Source organism: Acomys russatus, chromosome 25 (genome assembly GCF_903995435.1).
Source record: "Acomys russatus chromosome 25, mAcoRus1.1, whole genome shotgun sequence".
NCBI classification, from domain to species: domain Eukaryota; kingdom Metazoa; phylum Chordata; class Mammalia; order Rodentia; family Muridae; genus Acomys; species Acomys russatus.
Genome location: NC_067161.1, coordinates 48,419,476 through 48,438,694, shown reverse-complemented (window position 1 = coordinate 48,438,694; position 19,219 = coordinate 48,419,476). Strand labels below are relative to the sequence as shown.

Below are 19,219 nucleotides of genomic sequence, written 5' to 3'. Positions count from 1 at the left end.
ATGACGAAGCTTTGAAGAGGTATCGAGGTTCTCTTGCCTAGCAGACCAGATCCGTGTTCCTCTGACCCCATAGTCCATGTTTTGTCAGTGACTTTCCTACTGTATCTCTGCACGCCTTACTCAGGATTTCCACGCTCCATCCCTTGGTGACCCTGTCCGCAATCAGCCCAGTGTCTCAGATTGCCATCTTTATATAGAACCCCTCTGTATCATTGTAAAGTCCTGCGTGTATGCAACTTGGACTTGGAATGTTGGTGGCCAGCTAGGGAGAGGCATATAGGATTAAAATGGAAAACTTGTCCAGCACTGAACAGCTCTGGGCAAAAGAGGAGCCTAGGTGGCGACGGCCAGAATCAGTGTTTTCAGTCTTGGTCACTCTCTTCATGACTTGCACCCTGGCAGGGACATCTCAGAGCAGTTTGGGTCTCTTGGTAGGGAATTAAACTTTTCCTGGGGAGACATAAGCAAATGCCTCTTTACCTCAGATAGAGCACCAATGACAGACCAAAGTGACCACTCCATCCAAGTCTTCTTGGCAAACCAATGAGTTTATTGGGCTTAAGCATGGGAGCATGGGTGAGGAGCTCCTTAGAGCTGTATACCTGACCTCAGAACAACTAACAGGTCCCATCCCAGTGTGGATGGTGACCTCTGAAAGCTATACACATAGCTGGATGTTAACCTTCCAGTTCGTCTATACTCTAGAACCCCGTGTGACCACTTGTAGCTGGGTTGGGATTACAGGTAGCTGACAGGGCACAGGGAGAGTGGACAGAATCTCAGGTGAGGGTCTAAGGACCCTTCCAACATCCTTTTCTATGAGGAAGCATCAGTGAACTGGTCTCAGGTGGGTAATCACAGCTGTGGTCCACGCAGAGGACTACATTCCTCATATCCTCACCTAGGGGCTGGACTCAAGGCCTCAAGAAGGGTAAGCCCTAGGCAGAACATCCCAGTGTCCACACATAATGCGAATTCACACCTCCAGGCTCTTGTAAATACTTGCCACTCCACACCTCTGCCTGGCCATTGACTCTGCCTGGCTGTTGAGCCACCCTTGGACTTGCTGTGTCTTTTCCAAGCCCTGTCTTCTTTGACTTCTGGAGTTGGTTGTGATTATTCCTTCTTTTCTTCTTCCTGGTTGTGCTAAGAGCCCTTCACACAGAGAGTCTCGAGTCACCTTCCCACCTCTTCTCATCTTCATGGCTTCTACTGAGGCCACCTGTTGTTGCTTGGACACTTAAACCTTCTGATGGCCTTCTTTACCTGGGAATGGCTGTTGAGTTAAAGCCTTTCTATAAGTATGGAGCTATGACTCTGGTTTGTAAGATATCTTTAATATGTAACACCCACCACATGTACTCAGCGTCTACCAGGCTAAGTGTCTTCCATCTACCCATCCATCCATCCATCCATCCATCCATCCATCCATCCATCCATCCTGTCATTCCCAGAGCTCCACGGATGGGGGTGGGAAGGAGAGCACATCTAAAAAGACTCCTTCAGGTAGTGAGGATTTAAAAAAAAAAAAAAATTGAGAAATTGAGATAGAATGCTGTCAGGCAAATTGTTTGTCTAGCCCTATCTGGACGCTCAGATATTTACTAAACAGCTTTGTATTATGAGTGATTGGAATGGGCCCTGGACAGCCTTCAGTGTGGTTTTTGTGTAGCAGGAAATTCATAAGTAATTATGTCCCCTGTGTGGTGTGGAGTGGGTAGAGAGTTAGGGTAACTAGGGAACCTGGAAAACCAGAGCCGTTCATACTGGGAGTAACAGCCTTTCAGGGGAGACTGGAGACACTGGGGTGGGTGAGATCCCCGAGGGAGAAGAGGTGAAAGATGGCCCAGAAAGATCTATTAATGATGCAGAAAGTTGGGTTTGCAGATGTGATTAGGAGTGTGGAGTAAGAGTAATTAGCTTGAATTATCCAGGTGGCCCCTCAGCACAATATCGAGTGTTGTTATAACAGGCAGAGGGAGTTTGGAGAGCACCGAGGGCAAAACAGCATAAACGCAGAACACAGAGAGATTTGAAGATGCTGACCCAGAGGACAGAATGGTGTAGCCACAAGGCAAGCAATTCCAGCAGCCTCTGAATCTGGAAGAGGCTAGAAGATTCCTGCCTAGAACCTCTGGAGGGGGTGGCCCCTGGTCAACACCTTCCCTTCAGACTGTTGATAATGACTGTGGATGTATCCCAGGCCCCAGCAGGACATAGGTGAAGAGTGGCGCCATCAACCCCAGGCTGGAGGCGGGGCAGAGTGTGTGTGAACCTCACTATGATCCCCTTTCAGTTCCCAGTTCAGTACATGTTTATACCCTTTCTTAGGGATCCAAACTAACAGGAGGCTTGAAAGGTCACCGAGTAAACGCAATATTGAAGACCATGGCTCCACAAGGCTCAGAGAGGGATGAGGTGGGCTCTGTTACCTGGAAGCAGCTGTGTGACATAATGTGGACAGGATGTCATCGGATTTCTTTTCTGTTTCTTTGCAGCTGCCCCCAGAATCGAGTAAGGTCTTGGAGGACCCTCGGCCACCTGCAGCTCCTCTCTCCTCAGGCCCCAGCTTTGTGCAGAGCCACTTTCAAGCACAGTACAGGTAAGGTGTGTGTGTGTGTGTGTGTGTGTGTGTGTGTGTGTGTGTGTGTGTGTGTGTGTGTGTGTGTGTGTTCCCCAGGAACTCAGATGGAAGGTCACTTGTATCTCATTGCCCTTGACCCGCCCCCCCCCCCATAACCAAACAGTGAACACTCAGGCCACAGCCTCAGTTAATCACTCGCCTGTTGTCTCCAACCTTGAGGCATCTTTTCTTTTCCTTCTTGGCCCCTTGAAATGGCCTTCCACTCTCCTTATAGGAGTAAAGGAGTGGCCGGATGTTGCTTCTGTGGAGCAGGGATGTGGAGGCCAGGATAAACCACACTGAAGCCGGGGGTGGGGGGTTGGGGGGGAGGAGGTACCCTTCCTGTTTGTTTGGCATAGCCAGAGAGCTCAGGATGAGTTAGGGGACATAAAAATCATCCTTGGACTCCAGGAAGCATGCACTGTGGGTGTTTCTATATGAAAGTATAAGGCTGGAGAGACGGCTCAGAGGTTAAGAGCACACTGACCGCTCTTCAGAGGTCCAGAGTTCAATTCCCAGCAACCACACAGTGGCTCACAAACCATCTGTAATGTGATCTGATGCCCTCTTCTGGCCTGCAGGTATATGTGCCGGCAGAACACTGTATACATAATAATAAATAAATCTTAAAAAGAAAGTATGAATGTTTCTAAGAGTTATGCTGTTTGTGAGAATACCTGCAGCAGTGAGACACCAGAGAGGAGACCCTAGGCGCAGACTGCCTGGGCCACATGTGCCTTCCCTTGAGCTTTGAGATCTGAATAGGATCAAATGGCTGGAACATAGGAGCACACAGGCCGGGGAGACTGAAGGAAAACCTCTCCCTTGTGTGAGATGCCCACATACGTATATTTCCAACATTGGCATTTAAATTCTCTTTTTTTTAAAGGCTGGAAGAAAACCAGAATTGCTCATGTCAATGGTGTAATGATTTGACATATAATGTCATGTTAAATATATACGTATCCTCAAGCATTCATCATTAGTTTATGAGAACATCTTACAAAACCCTCTTTTGTAGCTTTTTCATGGATAATATTTAGTTATTTCTAACCACTCCACCTATATGGTTGAGCACAGGACTCCGTGCTGCCTGTGAGTCAGTGACCGTTCCTTCCTTCTGGCCTCTCATAATTGCTGTTCTACTCTCAACTTCTGTGAGAGTGTTGTCGAGTCAGCGTGTGTTACTTACATTTGATTTGATGATATCTTTTATATTTTACATACTATTTATAAAATACATTATCTACTATAATATATAGGTTAATGGTATATATAATTATACATTTGTAATAAAAATACATTAAATTATATATATGGCTTGTATTTATTATTACTGCTGTCTGAGTTGTTGGGAATTCACCCAAGGTCTCATGCATACTTGGCAGGTGTCCTACCACTGAATGACATTCTTACATCTATTTATATAATATAAATATGTGTATACTTACATGTGCTTAAGTATATTTTGTTAATAGTCTCTGTGTGCGCGCAGGCCTGTGTGTTTGTGTACTTGTATATGTCTGCACCTGTGTGCAGGAGCAGAGGTCACCTTTGGTGGTGCTTCTTGGGTTTTGTTATTGGTGTGTGTGTGTGTGTGTGTGTGTGTGTGTGTTTTCCAGACAGGGTTTCTCTGTGCAGCCTTGGCTGTTCTGAGCTCTCCTTGTAGACCAGGCTGGCCTCACACTGACAGAGATCCGCCTGCCTCTGCCTCCCCAAGTTTTGGGGTTACAGACGTGCACCACCCCAGCTATTTGTTGTTGGACAGGACCAGTCATTGATCTAGGGCCTGCTAATTTGGCTAGGCCTGCAGGTCAGTGAGCCGCAGGAATCCACCTGTCTGACCCCACCTTCCCAGGTTTACAATTGCCTGCCATCTGGCCTTTTTGTGTGTATACTGGGATCAAATTCGGGTCCCCAGGCTTGTACAGCAAGCACTTTATGGGCTAAATGTCTCCCTAGAAGCAGCTGTGCCCTCAGCAAGTTCTCTGAAGTCTGAGCCTTGCCTTTGCTTCCCTTAGAATTTTCCTCTGTTGCTTTCCCATCTCTTATTGTTTGTTTGTGACTGTGATCGTTTTGCCTGTACTGTCACTTACTGTTTGTGACTGTCTGTGATCTTTTTGGCTGCACTGTCTCTTATTGTGTGTTCGTGACTGTGATCTTTTTGGCTGTGCTGTCTCTTATTGTGTGTTTGTGACTGTTATCGTTTTGCCTGTACTGTCACTTACTGTTTGTGACTGTCTGTGGTCTTTTTGGCCGCACTGTCTCTTATTGTTTGTTTGTGACTGTGGTGATAATCCCTTTTCTTTGGTCTGCTGGTTTTTTCCCCATTTCATAGTGAGTTTCTTCTCTCTCTCTCTCTCTCTCTCTCTTCCTTTCTTTTCTCTTTTCTGTGTTTGCTTTTTATAGACAAGAATTCTCTGTATAGTCTTGGCTGTCCTAGAACTCATAGAGATCCGTCTGCCTCTGCCTCCCAAGTGCTGGGATTAAAGGCATGCACTGCCGCCACCACCACCTGGCTGAGTTTCTTAATTACTTCCCTTCAAGTGGGTAACATTCACGCTATTAGAATTCCTAAACTTTCAGCCATGTACTTCCATACATTCTGGGGATTTTTAATTTTTGTATTTGATCTGGGCAGGATGATTTAAAACTTCTCTGTTTTAGGATTTTCATTATTTTCAGCAATTTTGGGTGAAATGAATGGGCAGGGATCTCCATTGTTGAGGGTGATTGTTCAGGAGGCCCAAGCAGTGTCTGAATGCTTGGAGCTACTTTTTGTGGGAGCAGAAAACATCTTGGAGAGACCCCCTTACTCTTTGCTTCCAGGGGGAGAGGACCTTGAGGAAGCTTCCCAAGCAACTGTGGAGCACTGCATCTTTCCTTTGGTCGCGGAGAATATTGGGTAGTGGAGATCTCTCCTAAATGAGCCTGAACTCTTTGTACGGGTGGTTGTAAGCCACCATGAGAGTGCTGGGAGTCAGACTGGGGTCCTCTGGAAGAACAAACGCCCTGTTAACCACTGTGCCATCTTTCGAGCCCCAAACTTAAATCCTTTCCAGGTATGTGTGTAGTGAGGGATATTAGAAACTACCCCTGCCCCCCAACCAACACCTTGAATGGTAAGAGGGGACCCAGGGTCCTGAGAGGTGTGTGAGTTGGCATTAGGTAAGAAAGTCAGGAAGGCTTCTTTTTCAGAGGGACATTTGAGTGAAGAGGAGTGGCAAGAGGTCCATTGCTGAAATCACTGGGGATAAGGGATTCACGGTGGAACAGACAGCAGAGACAAAACACCCAAGAGGGGAGTGATCTCTTTGAATTCAAGGACTGGGGAGGCCAAGTTTAAGGAAGAGAAAGAACTAAGCACATGCCAACACATGGGAGGCTAAGCTGGGGATTGCCTTGAAGTCAGCGGGGCTACATACAAACAAACAACAGAAAGTAAGAACCATCACAGCCAAGGTGGCCACCAGCCTGTACTGAGAGGGCAAGAGGGTGAGGCTGGGGCAGTGGGCAGGAACTGCAGTGAGGGTGGGCTTCAGTGGTAAGGGTACACAGGAGGAGCTTTTCATTTAGGCATTATAGGTGAACACACTTTGAAGTGCATGAGAGGCTCCTGACTTCAGGTGGGGTGGGTGGGTCTTCAGGGCAGGGCTTCTCAGGCAGTGATAGTTGAGTTGGATCTAGAGTGCCCTTCCAGTAGATTTCTCACCTGTAGGTGAGGTGTTTGTGCTAGTGACAGCTGAAAATACCACTGAGCCAGAGAGCCTGGACTATGGAGGAAGTGTGGTTAGGGAGCCCATGCAAGGAAGGGCTTTTGAGGTGCCAGAAGGGATGGGCAGGGGGGGGGGTAGGGGGGAAGGGCAGCGCCAAGCCGATGTAGTGAATGCTTATAATTTGTTTGTTTCCATGGAGGAGGATCCACCTGGGATGCTGTCAGTTCCTTTATGAATCTGGGGGTGATGAGTAATTGTGGGGTCTCCCTCTTCTATCTGAGTGCTAAACCCAGGGCCTCCCTGCCTGCTTTTTAGGCCTACTGGCCATATTCAATCCGCCCTTCCCAATTTCTGAGAAACAGGTATATTTCCCATCTTTCCTATAGTTTAACTTAAGAACGATATGTTATACTTGCTCTTTACAAAGTTAGGATGGGGCTGTAGCCTAGTGGTTAGGTTCATGCTTGTCGTAGCCTTGAACCAGCTGGATAGGATACAACTTTATGAAGTTTGATACAATACAATTTTGTGGGTTCAGTTTCCACCACTGTGAGAGGCATGCAAACAATTTGCCAATTACTTAGAAAATTTTTAATTTTTTTTTCTTCTGAAATCACACATCTTCTGATTTGGGCTAATATAAAGGTCATATTGGGGTGGGAGATGTGGCTCAGCCGTTAAGAGCACTTACTGTGTAAGACCTGGACGCTGGGTCTTACTTCCCAGAGCCCAGCGAGACACAAGAGTCCAGTCTGATGGAAATAGCAGGGGATGGTTTATTGATCTGGAGACCCCGAATAAGCAAAGCTTGAGTCTTTTATACCCTTACAGAAGCAGAATTGGCGGTTAAGTAGAGTTGTTGGACCATGATTGGTTCTTCAGAATGCCCTTTAAAATGATTGGTTACTAGTTATTTTATCCCTATGGGGGCAAGAGCTCAGCTTGGGACGTGCTTGCGGTCAGGGGTTTGGGACAGGTATGAGGGTATGGCTTTTCTCGGAAAGTATAGAACAGCCCTGAGGCCATCTCGTAAGGTACCAAGTGGCCAGGGTTGAAAAGCAACTTTTCTATCTTTTCAGTTGCTCTTGCAGAGGGTGAATTGTTGATCCCAGAACCCACATGAGGCAGTTCACAAACTCCTACAACTCCTGTTCCGAAAGTCCAACAGCCCTTTCTGGCCTTTGCAGGCACCTGCAGATGCTAACACACATGGACATGCATAGATAAATTTAAAGAAAAGAAAGCAAGGTCATATTCTTGACGAGTTTGATATGATGCAACTTTATGAAAGAAAAAAAATATACATCTGATTTTGGTTTTTAGAGGCTAAAAGAAGAGACGTGTGAAGTAGGGATTAGGACATTTCCCAAACACAAAAATGTACCTGTGGCGTGGTTCATGCCTTTGCTGCACACAGCGATCCTAAGAGGTTGGAGGATCTGGGAAGAAACTGGGTAGCAGAGGGAACCCCATAAATGCCATGCCCAGGGCCGTGTGAATGCTGGGGACATGCTGCCTTCTTATCAAAACACTACTACGTTGGCTCTCCCTGGTGAGATTACCAGTAGCATGAACTGGGGTCAGTGTTGAGCAGAAAGGACTGGGTACTGGGGTGTGGTGCAGTGTAGTCAGAGTGTGCCTAGCAGCCCTAAGGCCCTGCACTCCAACACTACCACCAACACAACAAGCAAGGAAACAAAAGACCACGGAACACCGTTTTCTAAGTCACTACAAACCTTCTAGTAACTTCTGTCCACTTAGATAGCTTGTATCTCCAAGATCTAGCAGTAAGCCGGCGCCTCGGGTGAATACATAGGTTTGGCCTTCTTTCTGTGTTGTTGTTTATTGGGGGCTTTTGTGGGCCCACTTGCAGTTTAATTAAGTCATGGAGACTTCTAGACAGTTTCGAGCCGTTGGCCTTTTGCTGGGGCAGTCTCTCAGCCAGCTACTCACTTCCCCTGACTTGTCCTCCATGCCATCTCTATGTGGTCCTCACTGCCTCTTCCACTCCATCTGTCTCCCTTCTGTGTCTTCTCTGCCCCCTTGAAATCCCATGGCTCTCCTGCCCGGATGTCTCACCCCTGTACTTCATGCCCCAGTTCTGGGGGCTCAGGCTCTTCATTGCACAAAAAGCCACATTTCAGTTTGAGCCAATCAGCATCGAGACAATGCCAGATTCGTCTTAAGTGTTGCCCTTTGGCAGGTGAGGAAGGATAAGCATTTACAAATAGAAAGCTGGATGACCGGCCATAGAAATGACAGTACCGACATCCTGCCGGCACTTAGCTCTCCGCCTCATAGAATTAGCAATTCAAAGTTCAGGGACACTCCTCAGTGTGAGGGAAGGGCATCCCAATAGTTGTTGCTAATTATTATTATTATTATTATTATTATTATTATTATTATTATTGTTATTGTTATTATTATTATTATTATTATTATTGTTACTATTATTATTATTATTATTGTTACTATTATTTACTCCTACTCCTGTTACCCCTATTACTGCGATTATTATCTTTGAGACAGTGTCTTGCTATATGGCCTAGGCTGGCCTAGACCTTTCTGTTCTTTGCCTCAGCCTCTTGAGTCTAGCATTACAGCTGGGAAACACCATATCTGGCTCCTGGGAAGTTTTTAGACTTAAGATGCCAGAGTCCCTCCCTCCCTTCATTGATATAGAATCTATGGCAGAAAAACCTGGAAACCTTGGCCTTTAAAAATCTGTTTGTGGGGCTGGAGAGATGGCTCAGAGGTTAAGAGCACTGTCTGTTCTTCCAGAGGTCCTGAGTTCAATTCCCAGCAACCACATGGTGGCTCCCAACCATCTATAATGAGACCTGGTCCCTCTTTTGGCAGGCAGGCACACATTCAGGCAGAACATTGTATACATCGTAAAGAAATAAATCTTTTTAAAAAAATCTGTTTGTGGGCTAGTGAGACGGCTCAGAGGGTCAAGGTTCTTGCTACCTGCTGACCTAAGTTCCTTGCCAGAGCCCACATGATGGAATGAGAGGACCAACTCCCAAAGACTGTTCTCTGACTTGACAGGGGACTGGCATATCCTCCACCCTCCCTATCAAATAGATAAATGTAATTTTCAAAAAAGAGCTATTTGTGTGTTTTGGGGGCTCAGGGAAGCTAAACCCAGGCAGAAAGAGGTCCTGAGACCCCTTTGCCTTGAAAGCTGCTGTGCACGGTTTCTTCCCATCCTCTCGGCAGAGATGTGAAACTAAACTCTCTCTTCTCCCTTTAAAATGGGGAAATCCTTTTTTTATATTTAATAATTAATGATATATGTTGTGGAGAAGTTTATTAACTGAACGTGGGGACTGGGAGAAGAAAAGGGGAAAAGGGGTACCCAGGAGAGGGAGACGGAGAGGGGGAGGGGGAGGGGAAGGGGAGGAGACAGAGAGGGGGATGGGGGGGACAGAGAGGGGGAGGGGAAGGGGAGGAGACAGAGAGGGGGAGGGAGAGGGGGAGGGAGAGGGGGAGGGGAGGAGATGGGGGGGAGACAGAGAGGGGGAGGGGTAGGGGGAGGGAGACAGAGAGGGGGAGGGGGAGGGAGAGGGGGAGGGAGACAGAGACGGGGAGGGAGAGGGGGAGGGAGAGGGAGAGGAAGAATGAGAAGAGAAAGAGAGAGAAAGTAAGAGAGAGAGGGGTTGAGAGTGGAGAGAGGGTAGAGCAAGAGATTAGAGAGAGAGAGAGAAAGAGACCACGAGGAGGGTCTGGCGGAGGGTCTGTCTTTTATATGGCCCTTGGCAGGGCCAACGTCTCCGTGGCAGGTAGGTAGTGACATCACAGGTAGGCAGACTGAAGCAGAATAATACTAACACTTTTTATCACCCAAAGAGAAAAGCTCGTACCTGGGATGTAGTCACATTCCACTTCTACTTCCCCTGGTTTCTGGAAACCTCCAACTTGTGTTGCGTCTCTTTGGCTTTCCTATTCTATATATTTCATATAAACAGAGTGATACAATAGGTAGCCTTTTGTGGCTGGGTCTTTCTTGGTAGTTGGCATAATATTTTCAAGGTATCAGGACTCTGCTTCTTTTTTATGGCTGAGTTGTATTCCATGATGTGGACCTACCACATTTGTTTGCCCCATATCTATTGCTGGATAGTCTGGTTGTTTCACCCTTTGACTCTTGTGAACAGAACCTGCAAGAAACGTTTACTTATAAGTAGTTGGTTGGACACCTGTTTTCAATTCTTTGTGGAACTGCTGGACAGGAGACACTGTGGTAATTCAGTGTCTAGGGTTTCGAGGACTGTCAAGCTATTTAAGCGTGATGACGGCTCATCTCTGTTCTCTGCCTTCACAGATCTTCCTTGACTTGTCCTCACTGCCTGAAGCAAAGCAACACATTCGATCCCTTCCTGTGTGTGTCCCTTCCCATCCCCTTGCGCCAGACGAGGTATGTGAGTGCCTGGGTGTTGACCTGTCCTTCCTCTTTCCTGGGAAGGTTCTGGTCCAGTATCTGCCATTTTTTCACTTACCGTTTCTCTAGAGACCAGTCTTACAATCAGGTGACACTCAGTTACTGAGCGAGCAATTAAAGAGAAAGGAGTGTTTATCCTTTAGCCAAGGCTCAAGATGCTCCTGTGTGTCCAGGCTGAGTCGATGCTGTGCCCTGACTTAGGTCTCTGGACCACTCAGGAGCTGCCCCAGGCCCCGCTTCAGTCAGACAGGAGCATCTGTTCCTACATGCTCTTCCCTGCTGTATCTCAAACTGCTGGTCCTTTTCTTCATAAAGGTGTGGGAAGTCATTCATTCATTCATTCATTCATTCATTCATTCATTCATTCATTCGACAAAGTCTCATTCTGTAGCCCAAGCTGTCCATCCCTCTGCCTTAGCCTCCCAAGTGTCTGTAGGCACTACAGGGAAATGATTTCATGAAGGGGCAAAGAAAGGCTTGTTTGGTAAAGACGAGAAGAGAAGTACCAGTGGAGCGAGTGAGAGATCAGTCGGCTGCAGTATCTAAAAGCAAAGGGCTAGCAGTGCAGACCTTTTCCCAGAAGCCCATTTTGCCATCAACACAACTGGCCGAGCCAGTGCCATCCCTGGAAGGTTGGTGAGTTTGAATGTGGGAGCCGGTGCGGGTGTGGAGATAAAAGGGTTCCTTCACTGTGCTCCCACCTTCCTCGGTCTTATCGCCTTTTTTCTTCCTGTGGACATGTTTAAGACGTAGCGGAACACCAGGCTTCTCCACAGAGCCGCACCCGACCGCCTCCCCTCCCTCTGCTCAGAGCTGCCCTGCTGTCTGCACACACTTATACAGTGACGTGGGTATATACCCGCCGGCAGCATCAGAAAGTGTAGGCTGTTGCCAAGAAGCCTTGATAGCATAGTAAAACCGGGACCCTGGGACAGACTTCTCAGGTTCAAATCCCAGCGTGTGACTTGGATAGTTACTGCAGCATACCAGCCATCCTCCCCTAGGGGTGGGCTCTGGGGGCTGTGAGGGGACATTAAAGTGGAGATTGGTAACAGAAATTTTCATAGAGGAGAAAGTCACCGATAGAGTTGATTTCTTCAAAAAGAAGCACGTTGGCTGTTTTATTTAACAAAATACAGGGGATTTTTTGTTTGTTTGTTTCTTTTTTTTTCTTATATGCTATCTTTTTAAAAGTTACAGTGATGAAATCAGAGATCTATGTGGTGTGATTTCCAGTCAAAACCCTTCTATGGTCACTGCTCTGGAAAAGCAGTTTGGGAGACTTGGCTCTTTTCTGCCCCCTAGTGGTAGGGCACCTAAAGTGCAGGGACCCAACTAGCAAATTGTATTTAAGGGCTAAACCTGTGGTGTTGGTGAAGGACCAATCCTGCCAGTCCTTTAAGGATTTCGGCTCCCTTTCTGTTTTCCAGATTCTTGAGTGTCACTTTGGTCTTCCCCTCTAAGAGCCAGCGGTTCCTGCGGGTTGGCCTGGCCGTGCCGATCCTCAGCACAGTGGCGGCCTTGAGGAAGATGGTTGCCGAGGAAGGAGGCGTCCCTGCAGAGGAGGTGTGCTGGGTGGCAGAATGCTGACTGGGCCGGCTGCCCAGGCTAATGTGTGGTTCCCAGATGGCTCCAGCATGACTCATTGGCTTCTGTTTGATTAGTTGTCCCCTGGTGTCTGTGGTGACCTGCCCTTGACTTCTCCCTGCACCATTACTCAGGGTGACCGCAAGGGGACACGCCATTCAGAAGGTGATGGTAATTGTGATCCAACAGCAGCTAACCAGCCGCGCTTGCTGGTGCAGGTCACTGCCCTATGCTTGTTTCCTCTGTTCGTTTGCCCCTCCCTTTTCTCCCTCCCCTCTCTCCCTCCCTCCTTTCTGAGATATAGGGTCCCACTACATGGTTCTGGCTGGCCTGGTACCTCTGTATATAGTCCAGAGTAGCCTTGAATTTGTAACCACCCTTTTGCCTCGGCCTCCCCAGTGTTGGGAGTATAGGCACGCACTATTGTGCTCAGCTGATGCCATGAGTTACTCCTATCTACTCTTGCGAAGAAGGAATTACAAAGATCTTCATTCCGGAAGCAAGGAGGGTGGTTCAGAAGGGTTAAGTAAATTGTTTGAGGTCACCCAGCAAGGAGGTGGCTAAGCTGGGGTCTGAATGCACATGGCTTATGCTTTCAGCTAAGCCGTCCTAGAGACATGCTCATGAGTACTCGCAGCTACGTTTCCGTGGTGATCCTGAGTCCAGTCTGTCGACAGTTATGACTCACGTCACAGAGGGGCCCCGCGTGGGTTCTGGTGTGACTCTGCTGCTGTCCAGCTTTCTGACCTGGACTGTGCAAGTGACTGATCAGCCCTCTGTTTCTTAAACTATAAATCGGAAAATGTATGCTTCCCAGATAACCTGGTACAACCTTTCGAAATCAAACAAACAAAAGCCCATGTGAGGTTCTCGCTAGATGAGCTATAATATGTACAACAATGTCTACGTGTCTTAAGGCTGTGGCTACGTCTGTGTATTTGTGTAACCACCCTGGTTACCAAGGCTCCCGTCACCCTGCTGGCTCCCTCCTACCTCTGCCTGAGCAGTCCTGACCTCTGTCTCTACCTGAGGATTCTTATGAAATGTTCACACAGGGGAAACATAACGTGCATTTGCCTTGTAAACTCTGACGTGGAGCTAACGAGATGGCTCAGGCGTAATGGTGCTCGCCGCTAAACTTGATGACCCGAGTTCAGTCCCCAGAGCCTACACGGTAGAAGGAGAGAGCCGAGTCTGGAAAGCTATATTCTGACCTCTAAACACGTGCTGTGGTTTGTACACACCAGGCCCCCACCTGCATAAAATAAATAAATTGAAAATGAATGAACTCTTGAGTGTTCTAGGGATGTGTGTATGCACGCGTGCGCGCGTGTGCGTGTGTGTGTGTGTGTGTGTGTGTTTGAGGAAAAAGAAAGAGGGAGAGCACATTTGGTTGGAGAAATGACAGTCCTGAGAGATTGAAAGGGACAATCTGAGAGGCAGAGGCCGAGCAGCAGCGGGACTGTCAGGACTGTGAAGTGTCAGATGCATTTGTGAGGGGGGATAGAATTTACATGGTGTTAGCACAGGATGCACAGTTGGATTGGAACTTAAACATCCAAACATCTCGCTTGATCCCTTGATGTTTTGATTTCTTTTGTTTTTGTTTGTTTGTTTTTATTTTGACAGGGTTTCACTGTGTAGCCCTGGCTGTGCTGGACTCACTCTATAGACCAGGCTGGCCTTGAACTCACAGAGATCTGCCTACCTCTGCCTCCCTGAGTGCTGGGATTAAGTGCGTGTGCTGCCACTGCCCAGCGATGTTTTGATCTTTTCGATTGGCATGTTTGTCTATAGTAATGGCGGTACCTGGGTGTGTTTATTCTCTGTCTTGTGATTTGGGATGCGATACCTGGGTGTGTTTATTCTCTGTCTTGTGATTTGGGGTACGCTATCTGGGTGTGTTTATTCTCTGTCTTGTGATTTGGGGTGCATACATTAATTTATGTCACTAGAAGTGAATAATGAGCCAAGCCTAGTGTGAAATCTCCTCAAAACAAAACACAGATCTTGGTGTGCATCCATGTCCTCACAGCTTTTTGATTTCGATATTACTACAGATAGTAGCCAGGCATTGCTGGCTCATGCCTATAATCCAGCATTTGAGAGACTGAGGCAGGAGGATTGCTGCAGGTTCCAAGCCAGGTAGGGACATGTACTGAGGACTTGTCTGGACCCTGACCCTGAACCCCTCCAAAAAAGTTACCATTGGTAGTAAGGTAGCGGCTGTTACCGTTCTACACTGTAGGGTTCCCCTCGTCCTCTGCTTTAGTTCAACACGTTTTAAACCTAATGTGTACTATTGTCTTTGATTCATTTCTTTTTTACAACTCAAATTTTTTTTCTGATTCAGTTTTTTTGTTTGTTTGTTTGTTTGTTTTGTTTTGTTTTTTTAAAGCCTGAACTTTATCTTTCACAAGAGAACTTCCCAGCCAATGTTCCTCAGAAGGTCTCTGTGTAATGTGTGTCTTGTGGTGCTGATTGGGTTCCTGGTGCAGCCAAGTCTCTTTCCTGTAGTGTAAACTGTTTCCTCCTTCCTGTGTTCCACAAACGTGTTTTTCAAGCATGACATTATGTGAGAAAAGTTAGTGACACCGCTTTGAGGCCCTCTCATTGGAACACTGATCATGGGAAACAGTTTTTATTTATCCAAAGTGTCTTTTATTTTACTTGTGCTGTGGTAGGTTAGCTAGGTATAAAACTTTAGATTTTATTTTATTTTTTGTATGGTTGCAGTTAAGTCGTCTATGATTAATCTAATTGTTGTGTTTGCTCTATTTTATGATTTTAAAATATGTTGGCACTTGGAAGGAAAGGAGAAATGTGTTTTAAGACTCCGAGTTATTTATTTTTTTAATTTTGTGTTAAGCGTGTGTGTGTGTGTGTGTGTGTGTGTGTGTGTGTGCGCGCGCGCGCGCGCGCGCGCATGTGCACATATGGACCAGCAGACAGCTTGCTGGAGTCAGTTCTTCCTTTCCATCATGTGGATTCTAAGGATCACACTCCGGTCACCAGGCTTGTCAACAAGCACTTTACCCCTCTGAGCCATCTCGCTGGCCCTGTTTTTGAATCCTTATCTTTTGGCTTCTTTTTGAGAAAACAGCCCTTCTCACTTCAGGTGATCTTGGTTGAACTGTACCCCAATGGATTCCAGCGGTCGTTCTTTGATGAAGAGGACCTGAATACCATCGCAGAGGGTGATAATGTGTATGCTTTCCAAGTCCCTCCCTCACCTGGCCTGGGGACCCTCTCAGGTACAGCAGTGCCTTCCGTAATTTGTTTTGAGTGACTTTGCCATGGCATAAGCATGAGTCATGCGTTTGAGGGGCTCTTCTGGGGTGCTAAGGCATAAAAACCTTCAACCCTTGGAGTTCTTAGGCTCATTTCCTCTGTAACTTATCTACAGATGGTTGATACTAAACTCTCAGAGAACACTAGAATTACCCAGAGGGCCACTTAAAGCAGACTTCTGGGCCCCTTCCTCAGAGTTTCTGATTCAAAAGGCCTGCGGGGAGCTCAGGAATCTGCATGTCAGTCACCTTTCCTGGAGATGCTGATGCTGTGGGGTTCCGGGACCACACTCTGAGAACCACTGCTCAGCAAGAGGTGCTGGTGTCCTCTTTGTTTCAGGACTGTTACAATTCACAGTCCATATCTGGAGTCAAATTTCTACCTGTTGAGCTGTAGATGGGCAAAGAGATTGAGAGAGAGATTAATCTTGGATAGGTAAATATGGTCTTTAAAAGTTTTTTTTAAAGCTAACATCCATTGTACATCAGTGTACATTTTAGCACAATTAGCCAGGTTAGAAGACCGTGTTTAAAGGCCCCATTGCAGTATGCAGCACCTCCCACTTGCCCCAGATTTCCTTTCTGGAGTTTCTGTTACCTACTCCCTCTATGCTCTAGAGACATTAAACGGGAATTTTCAGAAGCATCCTTTGCTAATGTGTGTCTTTGTTTTGTGGTACTGGGAGTCAAACCCAGGAGCTCCCAAATGCAAGTCAAGTAGACCCTCCACCAAGCTCCATACTTGATCAATATTACATAACCTTTACGATAGTAACTTGTTACCATTCTATTTTATTATTTTTTGTTATTATCCTCTCATTGCACCTAATTTAAAAAATGAGAACGTATCTATCATAAGTGTGGATAGTAGGAAGAAGCATAGTATTTCTAGGGTTGATAGGGTGAGTGGCGACTTGCCATCCCTCAGGTGAACCCTGCTCTCTGAGCCACTGTCCTTAGGTAGCCTAGGCAGTGAGCTGTGCAAATCAGGTGTTTGATATTTTCTGCATCAACAGGAGAAATCTGAGCCATGCAGTCTGGAACAAAACACTAATTGACCTCGACTACGCTATAACCTGGGGAAATAAGTCCTCATTTCAAATTCAATCATGAGTAACACATATTTTCCTTGAAAAAAAAAATCAATATTTCAGAAATGGTTGGAACTAGAGTCCAAGCCAGGCCCTCTCTCCTTTGTCCATGGTAGGGGACGCTCTGAGGTTCTCTTGGAGGGAGACATAAAAGCAACCCAAGTAATTTTGAGGTGCTTTTCAGATTGCGTTTGAAAAATCATAGCATTATCTACAGTCACATCATATGCACGTGACTTTTGTATGCCCGGTGTCCTTCCCCCAGCGGTGAATAGATGCCTTGCTGTCATTCTCTCTTCCAGCTCGTCCATCTGGTGTGTCAGTGTCACCGCGCTTGGCAGGCCGTGACAGCCAGCGGTTCTCTGGGCCTCTCCACAGCGAGAATAGGGTGGTCATCCTCTTCTGCAACCTGGTGGGGTCGGGGCAGCAGGCGAGCAGGTATGTGACTCTCCTTCCTGCTCTCATGTGATTCAGTGCGATTTGTAGACCTGCACTTGGCACTCCTCCCTCTCTCCCTCCCTCCCTCCCCCCCTCCCTCCCTCCTTCCCTTTGTCCCTCAGGTCCTCCTCTCTCTCCCTCCTTCCCTTTCTTCAGCTCATGTATCCCAGGCTGGCCTTCAGTTCACTATGTAGTAACCAAGACTGGCTTAGAACTCCTGACCTTCCTGTCTGTAGCACTCCGGTGCTGGGATTACAGGGGTAGACCACCACACTGGGTTCTAAACTTGGAATCTATCTAGAGTAATTCTAACTTGATGAAATAAGTATCTATTCCCAGTGCTAATAAAGTAGAAGATGAGAGCAGAGTGCCTCTGAGCAAGAGGATTCGCTGTAATTGCCCTGAGCAGATGGCTGACACCATCCTTAATTAAACATCAGAGGTTTCCTGTAAACTGCAGGAGCAGCTGTGATTGCCTGCACCACTACTACGTTATATTGTGTCGTGAGGGCTGGCAGCAGCTGCCCAGTGCGACAAACTGGCTACAAGAGGAAAGCCAGGAGGCATGGCCTTACACACCTGTAATCCTAGTCTGTCCGGAGGCTGAGGCAGGAGGATTGTGAGGCCAGCCTCGGCTGTGCAGCAAGTTGCAGGTCAGCGTGGGCTTACATAGTAAACCCATCACTAGCAGGAAGTAAAAAGGTGGTGGAAGTAAAGAAAGCAACAGCAACAACAGCACTGTTTGTAGTTTGACAGCCTGTCCAGAAGACATGAACTGGAAAGTAACTCAAACTAAGTAAAGGCTTCAGGAAAGTGATTGGTTATAATATAAATATTCAAAACCAGACAACTTTCTGATGTAGTCAGATTAAGTGTCTTAAAAGAAATTGTAACTGTCTGGGGTGATGGATAGTACCTTGATTTGATCATTCTATAGTGTGTGCGTGCACTGAAGCGTTGCTTGTCCTGTAAGAGTGTATATTTATCAGGCGCCAACTAAAATGCAAATAAAAGTGTTTCATGAATTCTGGAGGCTGGAGAGATGGCTCCGTGGTTCCTCACAACCATCCCTGACCCCACTTCAAGGGGATCAGACATTCTTTCTGGCCTGCGCAGACACCAGGCATGCATGTGGTGCTCACACATGCATCCAAGCAAAATGTTCACATGCACAAAGTCAAACACATCTTAAAAGACACAGAGGGAATTCTGGTGTGGCTCAGTGCTGTCGCATGTACTTAGCGTCTACAAGGCCCCGGAATCAATCTCCAGCACTATGTAAACAAAGTGAAACAAAATAAAAACACAGTAGAATTCCTGCGAGACCTGTAGGATCGATAAGACAGACATTCCTAAGATTTATCTGGGATGACAAAGTGTGGGAGGAATAACCAGAGCGTTCCAGGGAAGAGGGAAAGGAGGGTGAGGAGGGTGGCAACCACAACACTGCTGCTGCTGCTGATTTTGGACCCTTCAGATAGGGTTTTACTCTATAGCCTAGGCTAGCCTTGAACTCCCTATGCAGCTCAGGCTAGCCTCAAACTGATGATCCTTCTGCCTCAGTGTCCTAACTAGCTCCTAGAATCATCGGTGTGCACGGTGATATACAGCTCAAAAAATTTAGTTGCTAAAATATTATGATATGGGTAAAAGAATATGAAAATATTAGCAGAACTGAATAGGCCAAAGTATCTTTAGGTATTTACTATATGATAAAATGTCATATTTCATAGTCCTAGGAGTGGGTAGATGCATTATCCAACAACTATGGCCGAGCAACCTACTTCTTTTTATTTTAAGACATTCTTTCCTCTTGCTGAAATTTTTACATATAAATACCAAATTAATTAAAAATGTAATCACAGAAAAGTCACCATAAACAACTACTGGAAAAGCAGCGTGGGTGAGTGTGCTGGCACTCCCCTGAGCGAGTCCCTTTCTCAACAAGGGAGACAAAGCAGAGAATATTTATGTCTTTCAGTAGAAGAGGCTGTTTTTATAGCACATAAAACTGGGGGGGGGGGCACAAA

At 46.6% G+C, this 19,219-nt stretch overlaps 1 protein-coding gene across 2 annotated transcripts in view; it reads left to right on the top strand.

Annotated features, from left to right (window-relative positions):
* Positions 1-19,219, top strand: part of Usp43 (ubiquitin specific peptidase 43) — a 67,040-nt gene that overhangs the window by 16,083 nt on the left and 31,738 nt on the right. For both annotated transcript variants that reach the window (XM_051167880.1, XM_051167879.1), the window contains exons 3-7: positions 2,499-2,602; positions 10,667-10,759; positions 12,214-12,349; positions 15,489-15,624; positions 17,054-17,189. In XM_051167880.1, the coding sequence (XP_051023837.1) occupies positions 2,499-2,602; positions 10,667-10,759; positions 12,214-12,349; positions 15,489-15,624; positions 17,054-17,189 (605 nt within the window). The remainder of the gene's footprint in view (positions 1-2,498; positions 2,603-10,666; positions 10,760-12,213; positions 12,350-15,488; positions 15,625-17,053; positions 17,190-19,219) is intronic.